A 22,092-nucleotide genomic window follows, 5' to 3' on the forward strand; every position below is an offset into this window, starting at 1 on the left:
TGGAAACTTGGGGGTTATTTACTAAAGGCAAATCCACTTTGCACTACAAATGCACTTGGAAGTGCAGTTGCGTTAGTTCTAGGGGGAAGATCTGAAATGAGGGGAAGCTCTGCTGATTTTTATCATCCAATCATGTGCAAGCTAAAATGCTGTTTTTTATTTTCCTTGCATGTCCCCCTTAGATCTATAGCAACTGCACTTCCAAGTGCACTGCAAGTGCACTTACAAGTGCACTGCAAGTGCACTTACAAGTGCACTTGCAGTGCACTTGTAGTGCAAAGTGGATTTGCCTTTCGTAAATAACCCCCTATGTGCCACACAGCCTACAAAGCTTGTGAGAGTCACTAAATCTTTAACAGTGTTAAAAAGTTTCATTTTTAAAAGGCAGCACAAACGCATGGGGTAGCATTATGAGGCAGAGAAGAAGACACAGGGGGTTATTTACGAAAGGCAAATGCACTTTGCACTGAAAGTGCGCTTGGAAATGCAGTCGCTGTAAATCTAAGAGGTAGATCTGAAATGAGGGGAAGCTCTGCTGATTTTATCATCCAATCATGTGCAAGCTAAAATGCTGTTTTTTATTTTCCTTGCATGTCCCCCTCGGATCTACAGCGACTTTTCTTCCAAGTGCACTTGCAGTGCAAAGTAAATTTTCCTTTGGTAAATAACCCCCACAGTACACGATATATTCCAATTGGTGACATAGTGGGGTTGATTTAAATAAACGGTTTAGTACGAGATCTGGTGCAGCTCTGCATTGAAACCAATCAGCTTCCAGGTTTTTCGGCAAAGCTTAAAGTGGTAGTAAACTCAGTTTTACCACTTGTACGTACAGGTAAGCCTATAATAAGGCTTACCTGTAGGTACTGTATCTACAGTACTAAACTTGCACTGTTTAGGAGATATTCACACTGCATGCAGCCAGTGACTTCACTGGCGCATACACTCTGAAGGTCCGGCATACTGCGCCGGACCTTCAGAGCCCGTGCTGTAAACAGCGGCTCCCACGCAAACGCGCGGGAGTGACGTCATCGTGCCCCAGCCACTCATGTAGCCGGAGGCCGCAAACCCAGAAGGAAGACTGGGTGAAGATGAAAGCCCCGTCAGCGCGCTGCTAGAGGGCCTCATTTTAGGGTAAGTCTCTCCTAATGTGCTAGTATGCAACGCATACTAGCACGTTATGACATTGCCTTGTAGGGGACTTTTTTTTTTGTATAACTGCGGTTTACTACTGCTTTAATTGAACATGCTGAAGTTAGAAGTTGATTGGCTACCATGCACAGCTGTACCAGATTTTGCACTCTCATGTTTTAGTAAATCAACCCGACAGTACTTCATTGTATAAGGTCAATCATTGTTAAAGCTCCAATTTTTGTAAACAACCGTAGCTTATTTTTTGATCTTACTTCTGATTATTAACATGAATATTAAAAAAAGACTCACTTGTCAGTGTGGTGTTTATGTGACTCCCAGAATGACTGGCTTCAATTCTTGGGCTCTTACTCTGACCACTTGGGTGCTTAGTCCTGCCTGTTGGCTTGATGTTGGTTGCCCTTTGGATGACTAGTGATCTGACTTTGGCAGCACACTGAAATAATGACACATTAAAGTTCACTTCAAAGGATCAGATGATATTGGAAGAGGTTGTTGGTTACTATTTCAGGAAAGCTGATCCTCTCTAAAGCTACATGGCAGACAGCTGTTTCTCTATAAAAGGTTTGATTTGTTGATCATCTGCCCATATCTCCCAGCTCTGTCAGCGCTCCAACAAGTTGTCTTGTCAATCAAATGCCTCGACTCCAGCTGTCTTTTCTAAAATAGAAATTCACTGAGATTGCGGATTTTACCTATTGACAATGAGATGTGAATGAAGAAGAACAACAAAAGAGTGTTAACTACTGTATTCGCTTTTTTTTTTTTTTTCTGTCACACTAATTCAAATGTAATGAGGCTGCAAACAGGAAAAGGAAACTGACAAGTGCAGTACAACTAGGAATATATAGTAACATTGTATTGGATCAGATTATTTTATATATTCACTCAGATGGTGAAGTCTATTAGTAATGCAGCTTGACAGATGATAGGCCATCAGATTCTGATGAGCTCTAGCATGAACAAAATAGGCCCAATCTACTTTTATAGTTTATAATGCCCCATACACACGATGAGATTATCGGACGAATGATCGTCCGTTTTTTATTCCATGCTAATCTCAGATCGAATCTGATGAGTTTACTAAGTCACGAAAATTCCCGCACGACAGAAATAAAATTCGGAAGTGATGTCATGTGTTGTAATGCATTTGTATTGCATTTTCGAACGATAGCTGTACTGATTAAATGAAAATTGTACGATCTGGCATCGTACGAAAAAAATTTCTGTGCATGTCCGATAGAATAATATCGGATGAACTGTCCTGATCGGCTCTCGAAAGCTCTGTACGAACGATCCGATTATCATACGATCGCTTCATAAGCGGTATTTTCCGTACGATTTTCTGATCGTCTGTACAGGGGCTTAAATGTTCTAAAACACATACAGCGTAAGTCAGTGCAATATTTTTCAGCAGACCAAATACATGTGTTTTGATTGCGGACCTGAGCTGAATGTAAATGAGAACCTTTGTTTGGCACAAAGGACCTCACTTGTTAAAATGCAAATTATTGTTAGCGGCGCTTTACCGTCGGTATTCAGCTGCTAGCGGGGCGGTTTTACCCCCGCTATCGGCCGAGAAAGGGTTAAAAACCACCGCAAAGCGCCTCTGCAGAGGCGCTTTGCCGGTGGTATAGCCACGCTGTCCCATTGATTTCAATGGGCAGGAGCGGTGAAGGAGCGGTATATACTCCGCTTCTTCCCCGCTCCAAAGATGCTGCTGGCAGGACTTTTTTTCCCGTCCTGCCAGCGCACCACTCCAGTGTGAAAGCCCTCGGGGCTTTCACACTGGAGACAAAGAAGCAGCACTTTCGGGTCGGTTTGCAGGCGCTATTATTAGCGCAATAGCGCCTGCAAACCGCCCCAGTGTGAAAGGGGCCTAATGCATCAAAAATCAGATTACAATCAAGTAGTGTGATAAATAGGTTACTCCATCTATATACCACTTCATGTTGGGTCACTCCTGATACTTTTTCAAGCAGGCGTTACAGGAGGTGATTTACTAAAGGAAAATAGGCTGTTTGCTTTAGAGGGGAAGTTGCACTGTGCAAGGGAATTTGCCCTTGCACAGTAGAATGTGGTGAGATTTAGTAGAATGTGGTGAAATTTCTCTTAGTAGAATGTGGTGAAATTTCACTTTGCAAAGAAAACCCAATCACATGCAAGGAATATAGAAAACAAGAGCATTTTTGCTTGCACATGATTGAATGAGGAGCTTTACCTCATTTACTAAGATCTGGGGAAAGTTTCCTTTGAAGGTGAGAAGTCTGTATGCCTTTAGTAAATCAACTACACTCTGTGATTCTGGTTTGCCTTTTGATGCACTGAAGAAAAATAGTTGCAGTTTAACCACTTGACCTCCGGAAGATTTACCCCCTCCTTATGACCAGGCGATTTTTTTGTGATACGGCCAGAGTTACTTCAACTGACAACAATGCTGTACCCAAACAAAATGTATGTCCTTTTTTCCCCACAAATAGAGCTTTCTTTTGTTGGTATTTGATCATATCTGCGGTTTTTGTTTTTTGTGCTATAAACAAAAAAAAAAATTTTTTTTACTTTCTGCTATAAAAGATATGCAATAAAAAAATGGAAAAATCTAATTTATTCATAAATTTAGGCCAATATGTATCCTGCTACATATTTTTGGTAAAAAAAAAAACAAATAAGCATACATTGATTGGCTTGCGCAAAAGTTATAGCGTCTACAAACTATGGGATATTTTATTTTTTTTAATTGTTTTACTAGTAATGGTGGCGATCAGCGACTTATTGCTGGACTGCAATATTGCAGCAGACAGTTGGGACACTAAATGACAGTTTTGCCTCTTTTTGGGGACCAGTGACACCAATACAGTGATCAGTGCTAAAAATATGCACTGTCACTGTACTGAGACTGGCTGGGAAGGGGTTAAACATCAGGGGTGATCAAAGGGTTAACTGTATGCCTAGCAAGTGTTTTCTAACAGTGTGGGAGGTTCTTTTAATAGGGGAAGGCATTGATCCTTCCTTACTGACAGAACAGCGATCTGCCTTGTTGACATAGGCAGATCTCCGTTCTAGCTCTCTGCCTAATGAGTGGCGGGTGAGGGTATTCGCAGATAAGCTCCCGTTGTGGTTAGACAGTGGGTCGCTGGCGGCGCACATGTGCGCCCCAGACCCAGAAGTGTTGGATCACGTCCTAGACACGTGATCTGGTGCAGAGCCACCGCCCTGCCGCAGTACATGTACGGTGGGCGGTCCGCAAGTGGTTAAGAACAGTGAAGTCCTCTGTTGATCTTTTGTGGACATTTTTTTGACAAGCCTTGGAGGTGCCCGAGGGCCTAGATTGCTGAATGGCATCCAATTTAAAGTGGAATTAAACGCCAAAAAAAAAAAAATAGTAAATGGACGCCCAGGAGGTAAATTAATATTATTTAAGGTACTTATATAGCGCTGTCGATTTACACATACATTGTACATTCACATCGCACCCTACCCTCAGGGAGCTTACAATCTAAGGTCCCTAACTCACATTCATACATACTAGGGCCAACTTAGACAGAAGCCAATTAACCTACCAGCATGTCTTTGGAGTGTGGGAGGAAATCGGAGTACCCGGAGGAAACCCACGCAGGCACAGGGAGAACATGCAAACTCCAGGCAGGTAGTGTCGTGGTTGGGATTCGAACCAGCGACCCTTCTTACTGCTAAGCAAGAATGCTACCCACTACACCACTGTGCCATAATGTGCTAGTGTACTCTGCATACTAGCACATTATAACAGATTTACCTGTCAAAGGATGCCCTCTAGTGCTGCGTTGTCAGTGCTTGGGTGCATCCATCCTCATCTGGTCTTTCTACTGCGTTCGCTCTGTTCATTACTGAAATGGCCCGGCTGGAGGATGTCACTATTGGGCATATGTACGGAGTCACCTCATCATATCACAGAGCGGTGCCATAAATGTGCTCTAAGCTGCGCATGCACAGCTTAGTGTACATTACTGCTGACAGGCAGGGAATCAATGGGGTCTCTTCTGTCATAAAAACCCAGCCTGTCATTGTTTTTTTTTAATATTTGCGTCTAATTCCACTTTAAGGCATACAACAACATTGATTCCAAATGTCAACCACAGCTCAAAATATACATAAAAAGGGGTCTGGCAAGCACACACTATTTAGCATTTCAATTTAAATGCATACTTTTTATTATCATTTAAATGATTACTCGACCCAAACATTTAAAATCTTTTGTGATCTTAAAGTTATTGTATAGCCCAAGCTTTTCATTTTAGTTTTAGATTGAGTAGTGGAGATAGGCCTCTGTTTATTTCTTGCTCTCTGTGTCTTATTGGGGAGATTTCCCTTCATGTTCTGTTCTAGAAGCAGAACAGGAAGTGGGAGGAAATCTCTAAAGTCGAGGGAATTCCCTTCTATGACAGTTGTCACCCGAACAAGTTTCCTTATTGGAAGATTTATAGGATCTAAATCTTCTAGAGGAAGATTGGAAGATCTGTGCATGTGAGCTTTTTTTAAGACCTTACTCTTCTTGTTGGATTTTTTAAATGTATTTTTTGGAAAGCAAAATACTGCAATGGGAGTGAGACTGTTGAATGGGGGTGGAGAGCTTAGCTGGGAATTAAATTTTGCTATTGATGTCCCCATGTGTCAAAATAACACCATAGAAACACACAAACCAAAGTGCTATATGAAAAAGTGACCACAAGATGGTGCTGTAATGTATAGCTATATCCGTTTATTGTAATATGATCTCACATATCAATCCTATATGGAAAGATCCAAGGGTAAAAAGTTTATCTAAAGTGATTGTAAACGATCACCTTGTAAAACAAGCCGTTCACTTTAATATTGAATTGAAAGGCACAAAATGTTTGTATGATACAAAAACATTATAAATACCCTTTTCCCCTTTTTTATAAGTGATTACATTCCCTCTGTTCTCAGCTGCGTAAGAGCTGGGGAAGGAGAAGCAGCAGCACATTGAGCTTCCCAGTGAATGGCTCTGCAGTGGGGGCGTGTCAGGACAAGTCTGATCATTGGAGGAGAGCATACCAAGTTCCCAGCATAGCTAGAGAACTGACCACGGTGTGTTGTCCTGCTTATTGTGGTCAGTTTTTAATAGGACAGCTAGCAGGCACTAGCAGGAACACCAGGGGTTTCACATAAAGGAAGCAATAGAAAGAGAACAGAAGACCAGGGGTTTCACATAAAGGAAGCAATAGAAAGAGAACAGGAGACTTTCTCATACAAGTACTTGGTACAGCAGGCACATATCAGGAATATGAAGTGTTGGGGTAACAAACGTTTTAAGTACAAAGAATGGCTTTAAAAGTCTTATAGGTTAAAAAAGTTTACAGCGGTGAGCTTGTGTAGAGGGGGCAAGAACATTAGATGTTGCATACCGGCCCATTGATTTGGGAATCGCCAGAGAGAGCAGTAGATGTGTAATCCAATCAATGTTATGCCCAAGGGAACTCCAGGGGGGTCCCCAAGGGCGTAATCGCCAGGAAGAAGATGTAATGGGAGAGCAGTAACCAGCCACCAACCTGCACACCAGAAGTGACATTACGGCAACCCAGAAGTGGCCTATCAGGAACTGCTAAGCAGCCAGAAGGAAGCCACTGGAACAGAGAGAGGCTTGGCTAGCCAGCTGCAAAGTTACCAAGCCATGGTAAGTTGGTAGCTTGCTAGCCAAGCTGCTCAATACATCTTCTTCCAGGAGATTATCCCCTCGGAGACCCCCCTGGAGTTCCCCTGGACATAATATTGAGTTAACCTTATAGATTAACTTTTTTTAACCTATAAGACTTTTAAAGCCATTCTTTGTACTTAAATCACTTTTTAACCTTTGGATTATTTGCATATATGATTGATTTGTGAGATCCCGTTACAATGAACTAATATATCTATACAACAGCACCATCTTGTGGTCATTTTTCATATAGCACTCTGGTTTGTGTGTGTTTTTGGATTATCATTACATAACTCCTAGTGGAATAGTCTGAGCAGATGGGTTAGTAACTTTCACCTGTTTTGGCTACATACCCTTGATTGCAAGCTAGCAGTGCCTGGAAGTTGGTAGTTTTTGTCAAAATAACTCCATAAATCCACAATATAAATTGATCGGTCCTAACTGCTATTTTACTGAATCATTTCCTGTGAGCACGCTTTCATGCTAAACGTGTTCTATTTTTTCAAATGCATTTGATTGTTTCAAATACATATTTTGTGTACTGTTGCATATAATAGCAAATGTTTAAATTGTCAGCTTAATTTATGAAAATTATTCGGCGTGCAAAATAACTTTTTTTGATAGAATGGTGTGAGCACTATTGATTTTACTGTTACGACAAGTTCAGTAAATGTAGACAGTAAATGTAGACAGCCTGAAACCTAGTTGGTGGTTACCATAGGTTGTTGCACACTGCCACGTGGATCAGGTCTCAACTGGACTTTAACAATAAAGCAATAAGAAATGGTCAGCTACTTATAGCAACCAAGACAAATATATCTTTGCATGATCTGATGGCTATGTATTAAAGCACAACTTTATGTGATTCGTTGCTGAGCATCACTTTTTTTATCTTTGCACTATGTTCAGTATGCCCAGTTGTGTTGTACTCCATTGCCACTGTTACAAATTGGGAAATGGGCAGTCATTTCTCACTATGGAAGTTAAAGTAGAAATCTGCTCAAAAACTTTTTTTTTTTCATGTTGTTGATAGAGTGGAAAAGGTTTAGAACCTTTGCCCATGCCACTGTTAGAATCCAAATCTAATCAACATCCAATTTCCTGTCCCAGAAAGGTAGTGGTAACTAGGACAGGCAGTGAATTGAAATCCCTCCTCCCCCCATGGGGGTCACAGACTGAAAGGAAACTGTTGCAAGCATTGATTATGGCAGTTGGTGCTAGATATGGTTTGTTACAGATCCATTCATTTTGAAAGGCACCCCAACAGACTCTTGCTGTAGTGGGCAATGCACCTGGACTTGAAACCCATCACAGCGCACATGACTTTTGTTTTGGTGCACCGTGTTAAAAATAAAAGGAATTCAAAATGATTAGGTTGTCTTAATGCAGTTGGCATTATGCTCAATAATGTCTTGCGTTAATGCATGTGTGTCAGCGCAACGCATACTGTGAGAAGGGTTTCAGACTGCTTTCTTACTTAGCATTTAAATTTGTGTAAAATCAATGGGCTGCCCTATTCGTGTGGCACAAAAAAGCAGCGCTATTTTGTGCACGTTCCCAAAATGCTAAATGCGAATGCAGACTAAAGCTGTTATAATAAATATCTTGTGTTATCTAATAAAATGCATACATTTTGTATCTTTAAATTATTATCAAAATAGAAGCCATCTTAAACATACAAAAAAATATCAGTGCAGTAAGTTTACTAGCTGTTTGGTAGTTTTTTATTCAAGCTAATCCATTGGTAAAGTTGGCAAATATTTCCCTGCAGATTGTTGTAGACATTGGGGAATTTAAAAACTCTATATATCCAGAATACTATGCGCTCCTGGGGGAATGGATAAATAATAATTATAACCACAGGTAGCTGCTGCTTGATCTAAATTAAACAAGCTTTCTATTAGAGCAACAAAAGCACTGGGGGGGGGGGGGGGGTATTTACTAAAACTGGAGCACACATAATCTGGTGTGGCTATGCATGTTAACCAATCAGCTTCTAGCTTCAGTTTGTTTGATTAAGGTTTGAAAAGAAAACTTAGCAGCTGATTGGTTACCACTCACAGCTGCACCAGATTCTGTGTGCTCCAGTTTTAGTAAATCACCCCCATTGCAACAAGTAAAATTGAGTGGCACATGCTACAGTCTATGATTGCCTTTATCCTGCTTGGAATGTTGTAAGAACAAACTGACCAACTCCACCCAAAACTAGTGTTCAAATTCTAATGCTCACCAAAGAGATTTATCACATGCTATATCATTTTATAGTTCTCAATGGCTCTAGGGTCAAGATATTTTTAAACACCACAATTGTCAGTTCTGGCCAACTGCTGTGGCCATTACAAAACCATAAGACGGTGTCACGCTTCCCAAATTGATTTTCTATAATGTGTAATAAATAACTGGAGACTTCACTTGTGAGAACGTGATTGTGGTAAAGGGTGGAGATATAAATAACTGCATGGAAATTTTGTCTCTGGAATCTATAGAGGTACAAGACTTTAGTAGACTATTTAAGCTCTACTCATCCCAAATTGAAATATAAAAGTTAGGGTCAAAGTAGAACTATAGGCAAAACCTTTTTTTTATTTTAGATAGAGTAAAGCCTGGTACACACTACTAGTTTTTTTCATTCAACCCAGTGGGCTGAACAAAAAAAAAACCAGACAGCTCAGGTCGGAACCGCTGTACTAACTATGCAATGTTCTATTGTGTTCTGACAGGGGGACGGCCTCCCCACCAGAACACTCCAGAACACCAGAACACTCTGATCAGGAGCCGATCGGTAGACCTTTTTCAGTCATGCCCCTTTGTCAGAAGTCAGCCTAACGGCCAGCTTCTGTCGAACCTGCTGCCATATACACGGGTCGTCATTTGGCCCATGTGTACTAGGCTTAAGGGAGGGTTATAAGCCCTGTCAGATTTTTTTTTTTCATCATCTGTGTCACATTGCAGAGATTTCTCTTCTCTTCCTGTCCCATAGCCAAACAGGAAATGAGAGGAAATCCCTAAAAATTAAGGTAACTCCTTAGGGACCACCAGGTCACCAGAACTAGTGTTCCCATTGGAAGATATCCCCTATTAGTTTTCTGGAGACAAACCAAAATTTGGGATTTTCTTTTACTTTCACATTTAATGATAATGGTAAACAGGACTAATCGAAAGTATGAATCTCCCTAAGACCCCCTTCACACTGAGGCGCTTTTCAGGTGTTTTAGCTCTAAAAATAGCGCCTGTAAAGCGACTGAAAAACACCTTTCAAGCCACCCCAGTGTGAAAGCCCGTGGGACGGGAAAAAAATTCCTGCAAGCAGCATCTTTGGGGCGGTGTAGGAGTTGTGCATACACCTCTCCTACACTGCCCCTGCCCATTGAAATGAATGGGCAGCACTTCCGAAGTGTCTGAAAAGTGCTTTGGAAGTGCCACAACATGGGCGCTTTTAGCCCTTTCTTCGGCCACTAGCGGGGGTTAAAAGCTCCCCGCAAGTGGCTGAAAAGTGCCGGTAAAACGACCCGCCACCCCAGTGTGAAAGGTGTCTGAAGGGGGGCACAGACAGCAGTGAAAACTGACAGGTGTTGTAATCCATCTCCACTCTATCCAAAATTAAAAAAAGTGTTGCCTTTAGTTATACCTTAACCTTAAACTGCTGCTATTTAAATGTTGTAGATTGCAAGCAAGAAACTGTGATTGTGTTTAGATTATTTTGTTAAGTTATACTATATTTTGATACTGTTTGTGTGTTCTGGAAATTTTTGTATTTGACATAGTATTAGGAGTTTGTGGTTAAAGGGTCACTGTAATCAGAGAAAAGATCACACAAAGCTGAAAACTTAGTTTTCGGTTGAGTAGTATAAATTGAACCCAGAGCTTAGAGATACCATAACTTATTTTGGGTGCAGTAGTAATGTGAGCTGCTCAACACCATGGAGTCTCCTCGCAGTTTTCTAAAAGCATTTTGGTTATCTAACACATTGTATTTACTTATATAAACAAATATTCTAATGCATAAAAAAATATATGGCTCCTGAAACTGTAATAACTAAATGTGTGACCTATCTTGTAATGAAGTACTATTCTACCATTTTTGATGTTGCAAAATGGCATTTACACTGGATTCACACCTGAGCATAGTGGAAACTTGCGTTTTTTGCACATTTCCACTTAGCTCATAGGGCCGCCCATTCATTTGATTTGGCTGCCCTAAGCATAACAAACACCCTAAAGAAGCTCCAGAACCTTTTTTGGAGTAGAGCGTGTAGCTTTTTTCACAGCACATTTTGGCACATTTGCCACGCAACTACCACGCTTGGGGTGCCATTAACAATTAATGGCACCCCAAGCATGACACGCATTTGCAGCACATTTGCAGTGCATTTTTAAAATAAAGGCATGGCAAAACACACGTTCCAGAAACACCAGGTGTGAATGTAGTCTTGAAATGTATGGTCTGTGTTGTCCATTTATACTGTACAGGACAACACAGTTTAGCCATGCACTCCAGTTATCTGAACCATTATTGTGAAAGTAAGGCATTCTGTTAGGCCTATGTAGGTACTTTGTATGGAGTCTTCTGTACACATCAGGAGGGATTAGGGAGGACAAGGTGCCTGCGTGACTCCTTAAGTTCTGAGTGTAAATGTGACCTTCAGCTATTGAGCTCTGTAAACTGGTCATTGGCAGGGCAGATAAGAAGAGTCTGGAGTATAAAGCACTTGAGCCTCACCTGCTGGCTTGAGATGGAAAAAATAAAAGATTATTGTAAAATATTATCTTTTAGTCCTGACCTTAATACAAAATAATATATGCAAAATTGCTATACAATACCTTTAACATAAGTGGTAATTTCCACATCTGGATAATATTTCATGTGAGTATAACCAGACGTTCCAAAAGAATTAGCCTACCTAAAATTGTTTTTTTTTATTAATTGGTGGATGCTGATTGATTAAATCACCCACTGGCCTCTCAATGGAACCCAAGTTTACTGAAGTTCTAGGTTCATCTTCACACTACCATGAAGTATCATTCCTTCTGCTATCAAAATTGTTCTGCCTGCTGGGGGATACAAACTGATTTTCAGTTTTAGGAGAACAGATCATTCAACTTTAGTCTGGGATTAGATTTCTTTATAACATGTAACTACAGTTGCAGTTGAAAGGCTTTATGTGGCCAAAAAACATGACCATGACTATGCACTGAAGCACTGAAGCACAGCTCTGTTACACCTATCTTATACACACTATTCAATATAATGTAATTACTCCATTTATTGTAACCTTCAGGTGAGGAAATCCTGCCTTCTTATGTATATAATGTAGCCATTTCAGACTATTTAATTTGTGGCTAGAAATTAGGTAGAAATAGGATGGCTTTGTCCAAAGCAACCAATTAAGTGTTAGCTTATTCTAATAAAAGTGACAATGTATAGAATTTTCATTATGAGGTGCTTCTAAACTATCAAATATGTGACTATGAAATATTGTGAAATTTTCAATAATTAATTTTTAATAAAGCAATTTATTTTTTATTTTGCTTTGTTTATTTTTATGAAAGATGTACTATTTTTATGGAACACTGCCATATACCTAATGTAATTGCTATTCTATAGAAAAGTACCACTTGCTAAGGGTTGATAGCATCAGTCTGAGACACTTCAGAGGTAATTAAGAATTTATTGATGGCAAATTAGACCTGCAGTTGACTTACTTCTGACCTGCATTTCACTTGATTTAAGCAGGTTTTGCATTCCCCTAGACTTGTCTGATGCGAACAAAAGCCCATACATTAGTGACACAGGCCCTAAATTATCTATGATATTGTTCACTTTTAGGATATATTTATTATACAAGAAATAATTTCAACATATTTTATCTTTTCTCCATAGGTTTTCCAGTTCCTGAGGTGAGCTGGTTTAGGGATGGCCAAGTTATTTCCGCTGCAACACTGTCCGGCGTGCAGATCTCGTTTAGCGATGGCCGCGCTAAACTTGTAATCCCCGCCGTTACAGCAACAAACAGTGGAAGATATTCCCTAAGAGCCGCCAATGGAGCAGGACAAGCAACTAGCACAGCTGAGCTACTTGTTACAGGTAAGATATGTGATGATGAACTTTTAATAACAAGATGTAGTTCAATGATCACCTTTACTGTGACAGCATGTTATGAGCCCACAGCTTGTGTAAGTCCTTCAAGGACTCATGATAACATCACTAAGATGCTCAAATTAGTTTCATCAAGCAGTAGGGGGGCATTTAGCACCAAGTTCCCCCTTTTGGTGTTTGCATACATGTCCCTTACTCTTCATTGAGGATAAAATGGTTAAAAACCTCTGGGTTTTTTACCTGCAGTGCCACCAAATGGTGAATTCCTGTACTGCAGTGTGACCAAAATAAACAGGGATCCTCTGTTATACTGATCTCTTACTATATCCCTTAAATACCCCAAGCATGTTTTTTGATTTCATGACGTGTTTTATAGATCACCTATTTCAATAACCATTCCCACGAAGAAAGATTTTTTTTAACATGACCTTATGGTGGTACTAGATGACATGTTTTGAAGGGACTTATTAAAACCATTGTTTTTTACAAGAGTGATGTATTTAACATATGGGACCAATTCAAATAAGGGATTAGATGTTTAAAAGAAAAAACCTTTGCTAAATGAACTAAGAGGCCAGTTTTAACTAGAACTGTTAACAACATTTGGGTATGTCATGTCAAAAACTGAACGTGCCCTTCAATCTATATCCTAAAAACTGTTTAATTAAAGATTCGTATTATCCTTTGTGATAATGGAATATCTCTTTCCTTTTCTGTAGCTGAAACAGCACCTCCAAATTTTACACAAAGACTACAGACTACAACAGTAAGACAAGGCAGTCAAGTTCGTCTTGACGTTAGAGTGAGTGGAATCCCTACACCTGTGGTGAAGTTCTACAGAGAGGGAGCTGAAATTCACAGCTCCCCAGATTTTCAGATCCTTCAAGATGGAGACCTCTACAGTTTAATCATTGCAGAAGCATACCCCGAAGACTCCGGAACTTATTCTGTAAATGCAACCAATAATGTCGGACGTGCTACTTCAACAGCTGAACTCACCGTTCAAGGTATTCCTTGGATTTCCAGGAAGAATTTTGAGAGTTTAAATACCTATCACTAACACTGTCATTTTATTTTTTTAGACTAAGATGCATATCAATGTCATATATATATATATAAATATATATATATATATATATATATATATATATATATATATATATATATATTGCAATATACAGTATTTTATACTGTATAGGCTTGCTTTTAGGAATCGATCTACACTGGTTTAAAACATACACATTTTTTTCTGTACATTTTTAAAAGTGTTTGGCATATTAATATATGGAGTTCATGAAATTCCATTCATACTTATTCATAAAGTTAATGCAAATTCAGTGATGATGTAATGATGGGATAAGAATCTGCTGTTTTAGTATAACATTACATTTTTTCAGAGAGCCTTTCATTACATTATACTACATTGTAGTACTAATTCCAATACTAATTCCAGGGTCAAATTTTAGTCAGTGCACCTAATCGCACATATAAATCACCCAGGACCAGGCACTCCTGGTAAAGATTCTCACATATTGAACTCAGCTATGCAACCACATTAAAGTACACTCATCCTTTTGGGGCCCACTTAGATCTACTTGTTGCAGTAATTTAATTTATTAATATGTGCTTCTAATGGGCGTTGCTACAGCAAATGGCAAACTGAGGACTGTGGTGTGTTGAATGGCTTATGTTCATTTTGAATGGCACTTCAACATACTAATACAAGTCAGTGCACCAGCATTGCATTACATCGAAATGCCCAGTTACGTACATACTGTGCATGTTCGATTCTTGCAGTGTTGTGGTACAGATTATTCTGTAGCTTCCATTAATTCTGTGTTATGACTCAGCTGACTATATTTTCCTATCCAAATTATATGCGGGGCTATCTTTAATGTTTCATGGAAACATGGTGCTGAATGACTAACAGGCTTGGTGTGGATCTATTGTTTCTCCTTGACTCAAGACGCATGCTCGCATCACAGCGTGCTGCATTTTTTTTTTTAATATATATTATCTCTATGATTGACAGTGCTACATCCAGAAATCAAACTTGTCCTGTTCACTAATTATCAGGAATAGTTTCTAGCCAGAATTGCATTTATTTGTCTGAGATAACCAATGCTTTCTTCAACATTGTAAAGACTTAATGCAGCAGCTCTATAGGCATATAGGGAGTCTGGAGGTCCATGGTTAAGCACAATATGGGTACCGACTTGTGCTACCAAGGTTTCCCGGAACTCACCTCGCCTAAACACATGTAAGCATTATATATTAAGTCACACTTAATGACTTGAGATGATTGACACGTGTAGATGACTGGGATATGGCTGAGCACATGGGCATGTGTTTTTAAGTGACAACATTGTCAGTTTTTACCTTATGCAATCTCCTATTGTTTATGCTTTCCTTTCAATGATTAAAATGTTTTTCTACTAATTGTTCTAATAAAGTTATATCAGGTTAAACCGCAGTTTGTTCCTTTTCCTTCACTGAAGGTAAGGACACCTTGGGTCCTATTCCCACTCCCCTTTTATTTTGTCCATTAATTCTTACCTTCAGTAATAATTTTGCTTTTTGGGAATGCATAGATACCTAGGTGAACATGACTGCCATTAACATGTTCTTCCAGTTATGGGAACATGAAGATGATGGTTCTCCTGGGTAGAGTAGATCCTTCTGCTTTAGCATGGACAAAGGAGAACTTATTTCTCTCTACCCTGTCTCAATGCAACTCCCTAACTGCCAACTAACAATTTTCAAACTTGTGACCAAATAAACTGTATGGGGTTGATTTGGGGTTGATTTGCTAAAACTGGAGAGTGCAAAATCTGGTGCAGTTGTGCGTGGTAGCCTTGTAAGCTTCTAACTTCTGTTCAATCAAGCTTTAAAAAAACAAGCTGATTGGTTTCTATGCAGAGCTGCACCAGATTTTGCACTCTCCAGTTTTAGTAAATCAACCCCTATATCTCCTATTTGTAATACAGTTTTTAAAAGGAAGGAGCAGCATAGTTTAATAACATGAACTAGATAATTGAAAAGCAACCAATCACTTTTTTGAATTTGCCGCCGGGCTACGCCCCTGTGCGCCACGACGTTCACGTGGCACGGAGCCCGGCACAGAGAGGCTTTGGGCGGAGGACAGAGCCCATGGACACAGCGGGGGGACATTGCAGGATCCTGGGGACAAGGTAAGTATACTGCACCAGGATCCTGCAATGCAGTCCCAAGTGTGGCTCGGGGTTACTGCTAATGGTGCTGAAATTTAACCAAGAGCCACACTCGGGAAAACCGCCAGGGAGGTTAAATAATCAATCAACTTGGGTACAACCAGCCTGCCGGATTCTCTTGCAATTATCACGAGTGGCTGCTATAGCTGCTAGTAATAATCACTGTCTTCTCCTGGCAGGGACGGCTTCTTCACCCCCCCGCCTCTCAACCAGGAGAAGACAATGGCGAGGCAGGAGGGATTGCCGCATCAACAATGTCTGTGTTGATGGGAGATCAAGCAAATTTCTTTCCTGCATCCCACGGTTGCAGGAAAGAAATTTGATCCGTGTGCGGCCAACCTAACTCTTTCATTGATTTGATTACAATATAATTATATCTGATTAGCTGTCATGGGTTACTGCACTTCATATATTATAATTGTTTCTACCTGAATGAACTCAACTGAATAGGTAGGATAACTTGTTCGTCAAGATTGGATTCCTATTGAAGCTTTATATTTTCAGGGGGAAATGTTAATCAAATCTTTCTGTTTGTCAAAGTAATAGATTTTTTAAGTGTTCTTTTAAATTTCTAATTTTACCATTACCTCCTTATTTTCAAACAAGCTGAAGAAGAAATACCTGCCAAAAAGACAAAGACAATTGTATCGACTGCTCAGATTTCCCAAACAAGACAAGCACGTTTCGAAAAGGTACACTAGTTAAAGTTGCATCTTGTTGTTGTCTCGAACTATCCAAAATATTCTTCACCCCCTTCTGCTTGTTCTTTATCTGTTACTTTTCTATTTTTTTATATAGTACTTAACTCTGAATTGTACTTGCTGTACTAGTGTGCATATATGATTATACTATAAATTATTGTAACATGCATATGAACATAATTTGCCGAATATTTGACCCTTACAGAGAGTAGAGGCTCATTTTGATGCAAGATCCAGTACCACAGTTGAGATGACTATTGAAGGGCAACTGCCCCATAAAACTCCTCCCAGAATTCCTCCAAAGCCTTCATCAAAATCACCAACTCCGCCAGTGATTCCTACTAAGGTCCAGATGGTGAGGCAGCAGTCACCATCACCTATACGGCAATCTCCTTCTCCTGTCAGACATGTGAAAGCCCCAGTTCCTTCACCTGTCAGGTACAGTCAGTTTGGCTTTTGTACTTTATCAAGGGTTAAAATATCCACATTTTATATTTTACTTCCTGAAATGTGCTGATGTGATGATTCACACCAGCACCAGCCTTGCAACTTTGACATATAAATATCTACAGTGGCCATTATGAAGCGGGTCTGTCTCTCTGCTGGATTTCTCATTTATTTTACAATCTGAGGAATACAGCAGGATTAAGACTCTTAAACTGCAGCAAGAAAAGTAAGACGCAAAGATGGTATAGGGCTGACCAAGAAACTTTGAAATGTACACAACGCTTACCAGCATTCACCCATTTATGGAAATAATGGAGGGAAATACACTTTTAACATATAGTCTGCGCAAGCAAAAATACTTTTTCAGACATTGCAAGTTTTTGATTTCCCGCTGTAAATTTTGGCCCAAAGTTGTGTACAACTACAAAATATTCTTTTGAATTCAGCTATGTTGACTAATAGTATTTTGATCCAAATCCAGCATATGTAGAATTTGATGTAAAATGTGGTGAACATGGTAATGCTCTCTGCTTGAATTATAACAGGCTTGAGATAATAATAGTCATATTAGTGCACTTGTAACAAAAACAATTGGGTACTGTCCGTGATTTTTTTTTAAATTTGCACTAACATTCAAACTTTCAGGACAAGCTTTTAGGGTGTACCTACTTTTTTTAAGGTCCTAGTGAGTACTGCTTGGACCCTAGAAGAAGGGGATACTCCCAGAAAGCTTGTCCTGAAAATTTGAATGTTAGTACAAATAAAAAAAACTATCACGGTACTAAATGTTTTTTGCATTTAGAGCAGAGTATGTCTGGTTTCCTATACCTATGTCTTGTCATGTAGTCTTCAGACAGTGCAATAGTGCCATCATGTGGCTAGTATACAGAATGCAGCAGGGTCAAAAATGGTAATACTTTCCTGTTAAAAAAAAATTTTTAAAAACGTTTAAAACAAATACATTATAACTAGTCATAAAATTTAAACTTAGGTCAGTGAGTTCCTTCCTCTAAGAATTGTTTGTAAAAAATTTATGTATACACATGTGACCGATGTTATAAAAATGTTATGTTACTTTAGGGCTGTCTCTCCGGCTGGAAGAGGACTGTCCACTTCTCCAATTAGATCTGTGAAATCTCCATCTCCTTCAAGGAGTTCACTTACATCGGCTGGTGTTGAGGTTCCACCTCCATGGAAGCATGAAGTATTTGTGTCCTCCTCAACCTCACAGATAAAGACTGAGCAGAAGTGGGAATCAAGGGAATCAAGGGAGCAGGTGACTGTCACTGGATTAGAGCAGAGAGAGGTAAAAATATACATTTTAAAATACTGTAATTATGTAGATTTTTGTTCTTAAATGTAAGGGGTTTGCTGTTGTAATCTAAAAGTAATTAAGTTTATGACCTCCTAGTGTAGTAGTACATAATGCCCCCGTAGGTCATTCTTTGTGCAACTCCCCAAATAGTAACAATAAAAACTATATCCATCCACTCCTATGTAATGAGGAACATTATATTTGCATGTAAAAGCCATATCACCTATTTCTCCTACGTGTGACTGGGGTCACATGGGCTGTAAGAACTGCATAGAAGGTGAGAACCATTCTCATTGTAACATGAAGGATTAGTGGAGAAGTAATCACTATTACATTACAATGTAAAACCTTAAACTATGCTTATTTGAAACAAAACTGTAAACAATATCACAAACAAATATTCATTTAAATTGATAAAACTGTATGACTAAAGATTTTTTTTTAAGTTTTTACCTTTGAAACATGTATTTTGATGTGACTGATATAGGTCTACGGAGCAGGGAAAACAGCAGCTGTTGCTACAGTAGTTGCTGCTGTTGACCTGGCCAGAGTGAGAGAGCCTGCTCCAAGTGCCATTGAAGTGACTGCTAAAAGGACAGCAATGTCTGCCGTGCACATTCAGCCTGTCCATGAACAGGTAGAAAACCATGCCAAGCTGTAGTGGCAAATAGAGCACAAATGCATCTAAACCAGGGGCAAGCTGGAGATATTTGACATGAGAGCAAATTATCAACTTTTTTGATTATATCTAATTTAGTTTAGTTATACAACAGAACTTCCTGTGAGTCATGATGCAGTGAAATGCATCATGTCAATTGCTGCGGCTTCATTTTGAGGCTATTTATGACATTTCTTTACACTGAATTTTGAAAAATCAGTCCACTGAAAACTGATATCTAAGTCTGCACAGCTGTGTACGCTACATCACTTATGAGAGAGTTTCACTTTTTCTGTAAGGGTTTTAAACTAATATTGCAGAGAGTACAGCAGGAGGGCTGAGATCTAGTCGCTAAAGCCTGCAAGTCATACACAAACCTAATAGGTAACAGTGCACCAGATTCCACCTGTAGCCAAAATTTCACTTTCTGTGGACTGATCTCTTAAGTTTAAACACTGGCTAATATATCACGCCAAACATAAGCTGTTGTCCTTACATTCATTTAGTACCACCCAGTCCAGCTTGTCCCTGATTCAGCAGCATAAATATAACAAGAGCTTGCTATATGCTTTATTGACTCCCACGTTTGTGCTACCATCTTCATCAAAAAAACTACCATCACCATGCTTTCAGCTTACCCACTTCATTCATTCTTTTTTTTTCGCGCATCATCATTCATACCTTTTTTTTATTGTAAGCAAACATTTCTTTTATAAACACCAGGTTAAAAAAGAAGCTGAAAAAACTGTAAGCACAGTAGTTGTGTCCACTGACAAAAGCAAACAAGAAACAGTTTCGAGAACTGTACAAGGAGTTGCAGCCAGGCGTGAACAAATACACGCAGTACAAGAACAGGTGAATTTGCGTGATCTGCAGAGGTCATAATCATACTTTTATGGTCTAAACCAGTAATGCTGAAACATTGAACTCTAGGAGCTTGTATGCCTTTGCAACTAGAAGCCAAAAGTTTGTAAATGTGATAGAAAAGAAAAGGTTTCCAGTAAAATATAATATATATATCAACCTATGAGGGAATCCCAAACCCCTAAAATTGTTTCTCCAAACCATGTGGGGTCCTAAATTGCAGATGATGCACCTCTGGTTTACACCATAAATGCTAACACCTAACTTATTTTTGTTTTTCTACTTTTTTTAAGAATGTTTACTAACTAAAGTCTTGTGACCAGTACCACTGGCTTTACAAAAAATCCACATTAAATTGGTATATTATTTGAAAAAGAACACCAAAAATATTAAAGTAAAAACCTTATGAACAGCCATGGCATTGGTCACACATGCAAGTAAAAATTTTTACCATAACGTTTGAGAGCATTTGTGTGAATTTGTAGTAAAAAAAACCTTCTGGTGTTAAAATGGTGTGTTATCCTGTACATTTAATGGCCAAACAGATGAATTACAATTCTGAGATAGAAATGGCGGTGGCTACTGTTCTGGCCGCTGTGGAGCAAGCAAGAACCCGGACTCTTAGAGGTGCTGATTTGCCAGCTATAGCTCAGATGCCTGTCAAGAAAGAGGAGGTACAATCCCCGTGATCAAAACCTCAGCATGGATTCCTTCCTCACTGGGCACATCTTTAGTCACTAAGCACTTCTTTCTTTTACCACCGCGTCTATTTTCTACTTATCACCTCTTTGTTTGGTCACTTTAAATTTGGCACATACCAACTGCATGCATGTTAAAGTTGTAGGGCCATATAAAAACAGAGAGGTACTGATATCTCCTGGTTTATATGAGCCGTCTTTGCTTGTCATCGATATGTTTGAGCCTCTGTGTCTTATATATGTATACATGTTATCATTTTGGTGAATTCAAGTATAAGCTAAGACTTATAGGCCATGTGTATTAATGCATAGAAGTAAACATTTAGAACATGTAGCAATAACACAATAAACCATTCAAATGCAAAACAGATGTGTCACACAAGCTTTAAAAAGGAATTTGATCAACCTGCCATTAATTGTGGACATTCTCTACATATTATATAGAACAGGGGTCTCCAAACTTTTCAGTACAAGGGCCACATTGTATATTTTACAAATATTTGTGGGCCAAAAAAAATTGCTTTATAAATAAATGAATACAATTTATATTAATGAACATGCTCCAAGAAGCCCCCTTATCACATCAGAAGTTCCCCATCACATGAGATCACCCCTTACACATCAGAATTCCCCTTGACATCATCCTCTTTTCAATGCCCACCCTTCATATTAGAACCCCCTTTTCACATTTAAGCTCCCCTTCACATTAGAACCCCCCCTTGCACATCAGAGTCAACCTGTCAAATCAGAGCCCCCCCTCACAACAGAGCCCCCTTCATACTCGAGTTCCCCATTCACATCCGTGCCTCTCTTTGCACATCAGAGTTCCCTTCACATCAGAGCCCCCTTTTTACATCAGATTCCTCTCTTCACATCAGAGCCCTCTGTCCTCCTCTCTATCTTACAATCTTCACCACAGCAGCGGCATGCCACGAGATGGGAGGCAGAGCATTTATTGATGGACAGCAGGAGGCAAAGCAGATCCTCTTCTGAATACATTGGATGCTGCCACTCTAGATCAGCATCATTCAGTTTTATGGTATGGTTTGGCCAGTCACCAGTACCATAACACGAATGATGCTGTGTGCCATGGCCACTCATTGCCATTGGTTGCATTAGTGCTCTATGGAAATTAATGACACAAAAACGGTACACGTTGCAAATACAGGGCAGGTAAAATGAATGACACAAATACGGAACACGTTGCAAATACAGGGCAGGTAAAATCTTGTAGAGGG

The 22,092-nt window shown here is 39.5% G+C and overlaps 1 protein-coding gene across 50 annotated transcripts in view; it reads left to right on the forward strand.

Annotated features, from left to right (window-relative positions):
- Positions 1-22,092, forward strand: part of TTN (titin) — a 348,879-nt gene that overhangs the window by 13,620 nt on the left and 313,167 nt on the right. For all 50 annotated transcript variants that reach the window (XM_073633763.1, XM_073633783.1, XM_073633784.1 and 47 more), the window contains exons 3-9: positions 12,726-12,929; positions 13,661-13,948; positions 16,778-16,863; positions 17,078-17,310; positions 18,400-18,625; positions 19,122-19,271; positions 20,016-20,147. In XM_073633763.1, coding sequence (XP_073489864.1) covers positions 12,726-12,929; positions 13,661-13,948; positions 16,778-16,863; positions 17,078-17,310; positions 18,400-18,625; positions 19,122-19,271; positions 20,016-20,147 — 1,319 coding nt within the window. The remainder of the gene's footprint in view (positions 1-12,725; positions 12,930-13,660; positions 13,949-16,777; positions 16,864-17,077; positions 17,311-18,399; positions 18,626-19,121; positions 19,272-20,015; positions 20,148-22,092) is intronic.

Source organism: Aquarana catesbeiana, linkage group LG06, assembly GCF_042186555.1.
Source record: "Aquarana catesbeiana isolate 2022-GZ linkage group LG06, ASM4218655v1, whole genome shotgun sequence".
In the NCBI taxonomy this organism is placed as follows: Eukaryota; Metazoa; Chordata; class Amphibia; order Anura; family Ranidae; genus Aquarana; species Aquarana catesbeiana.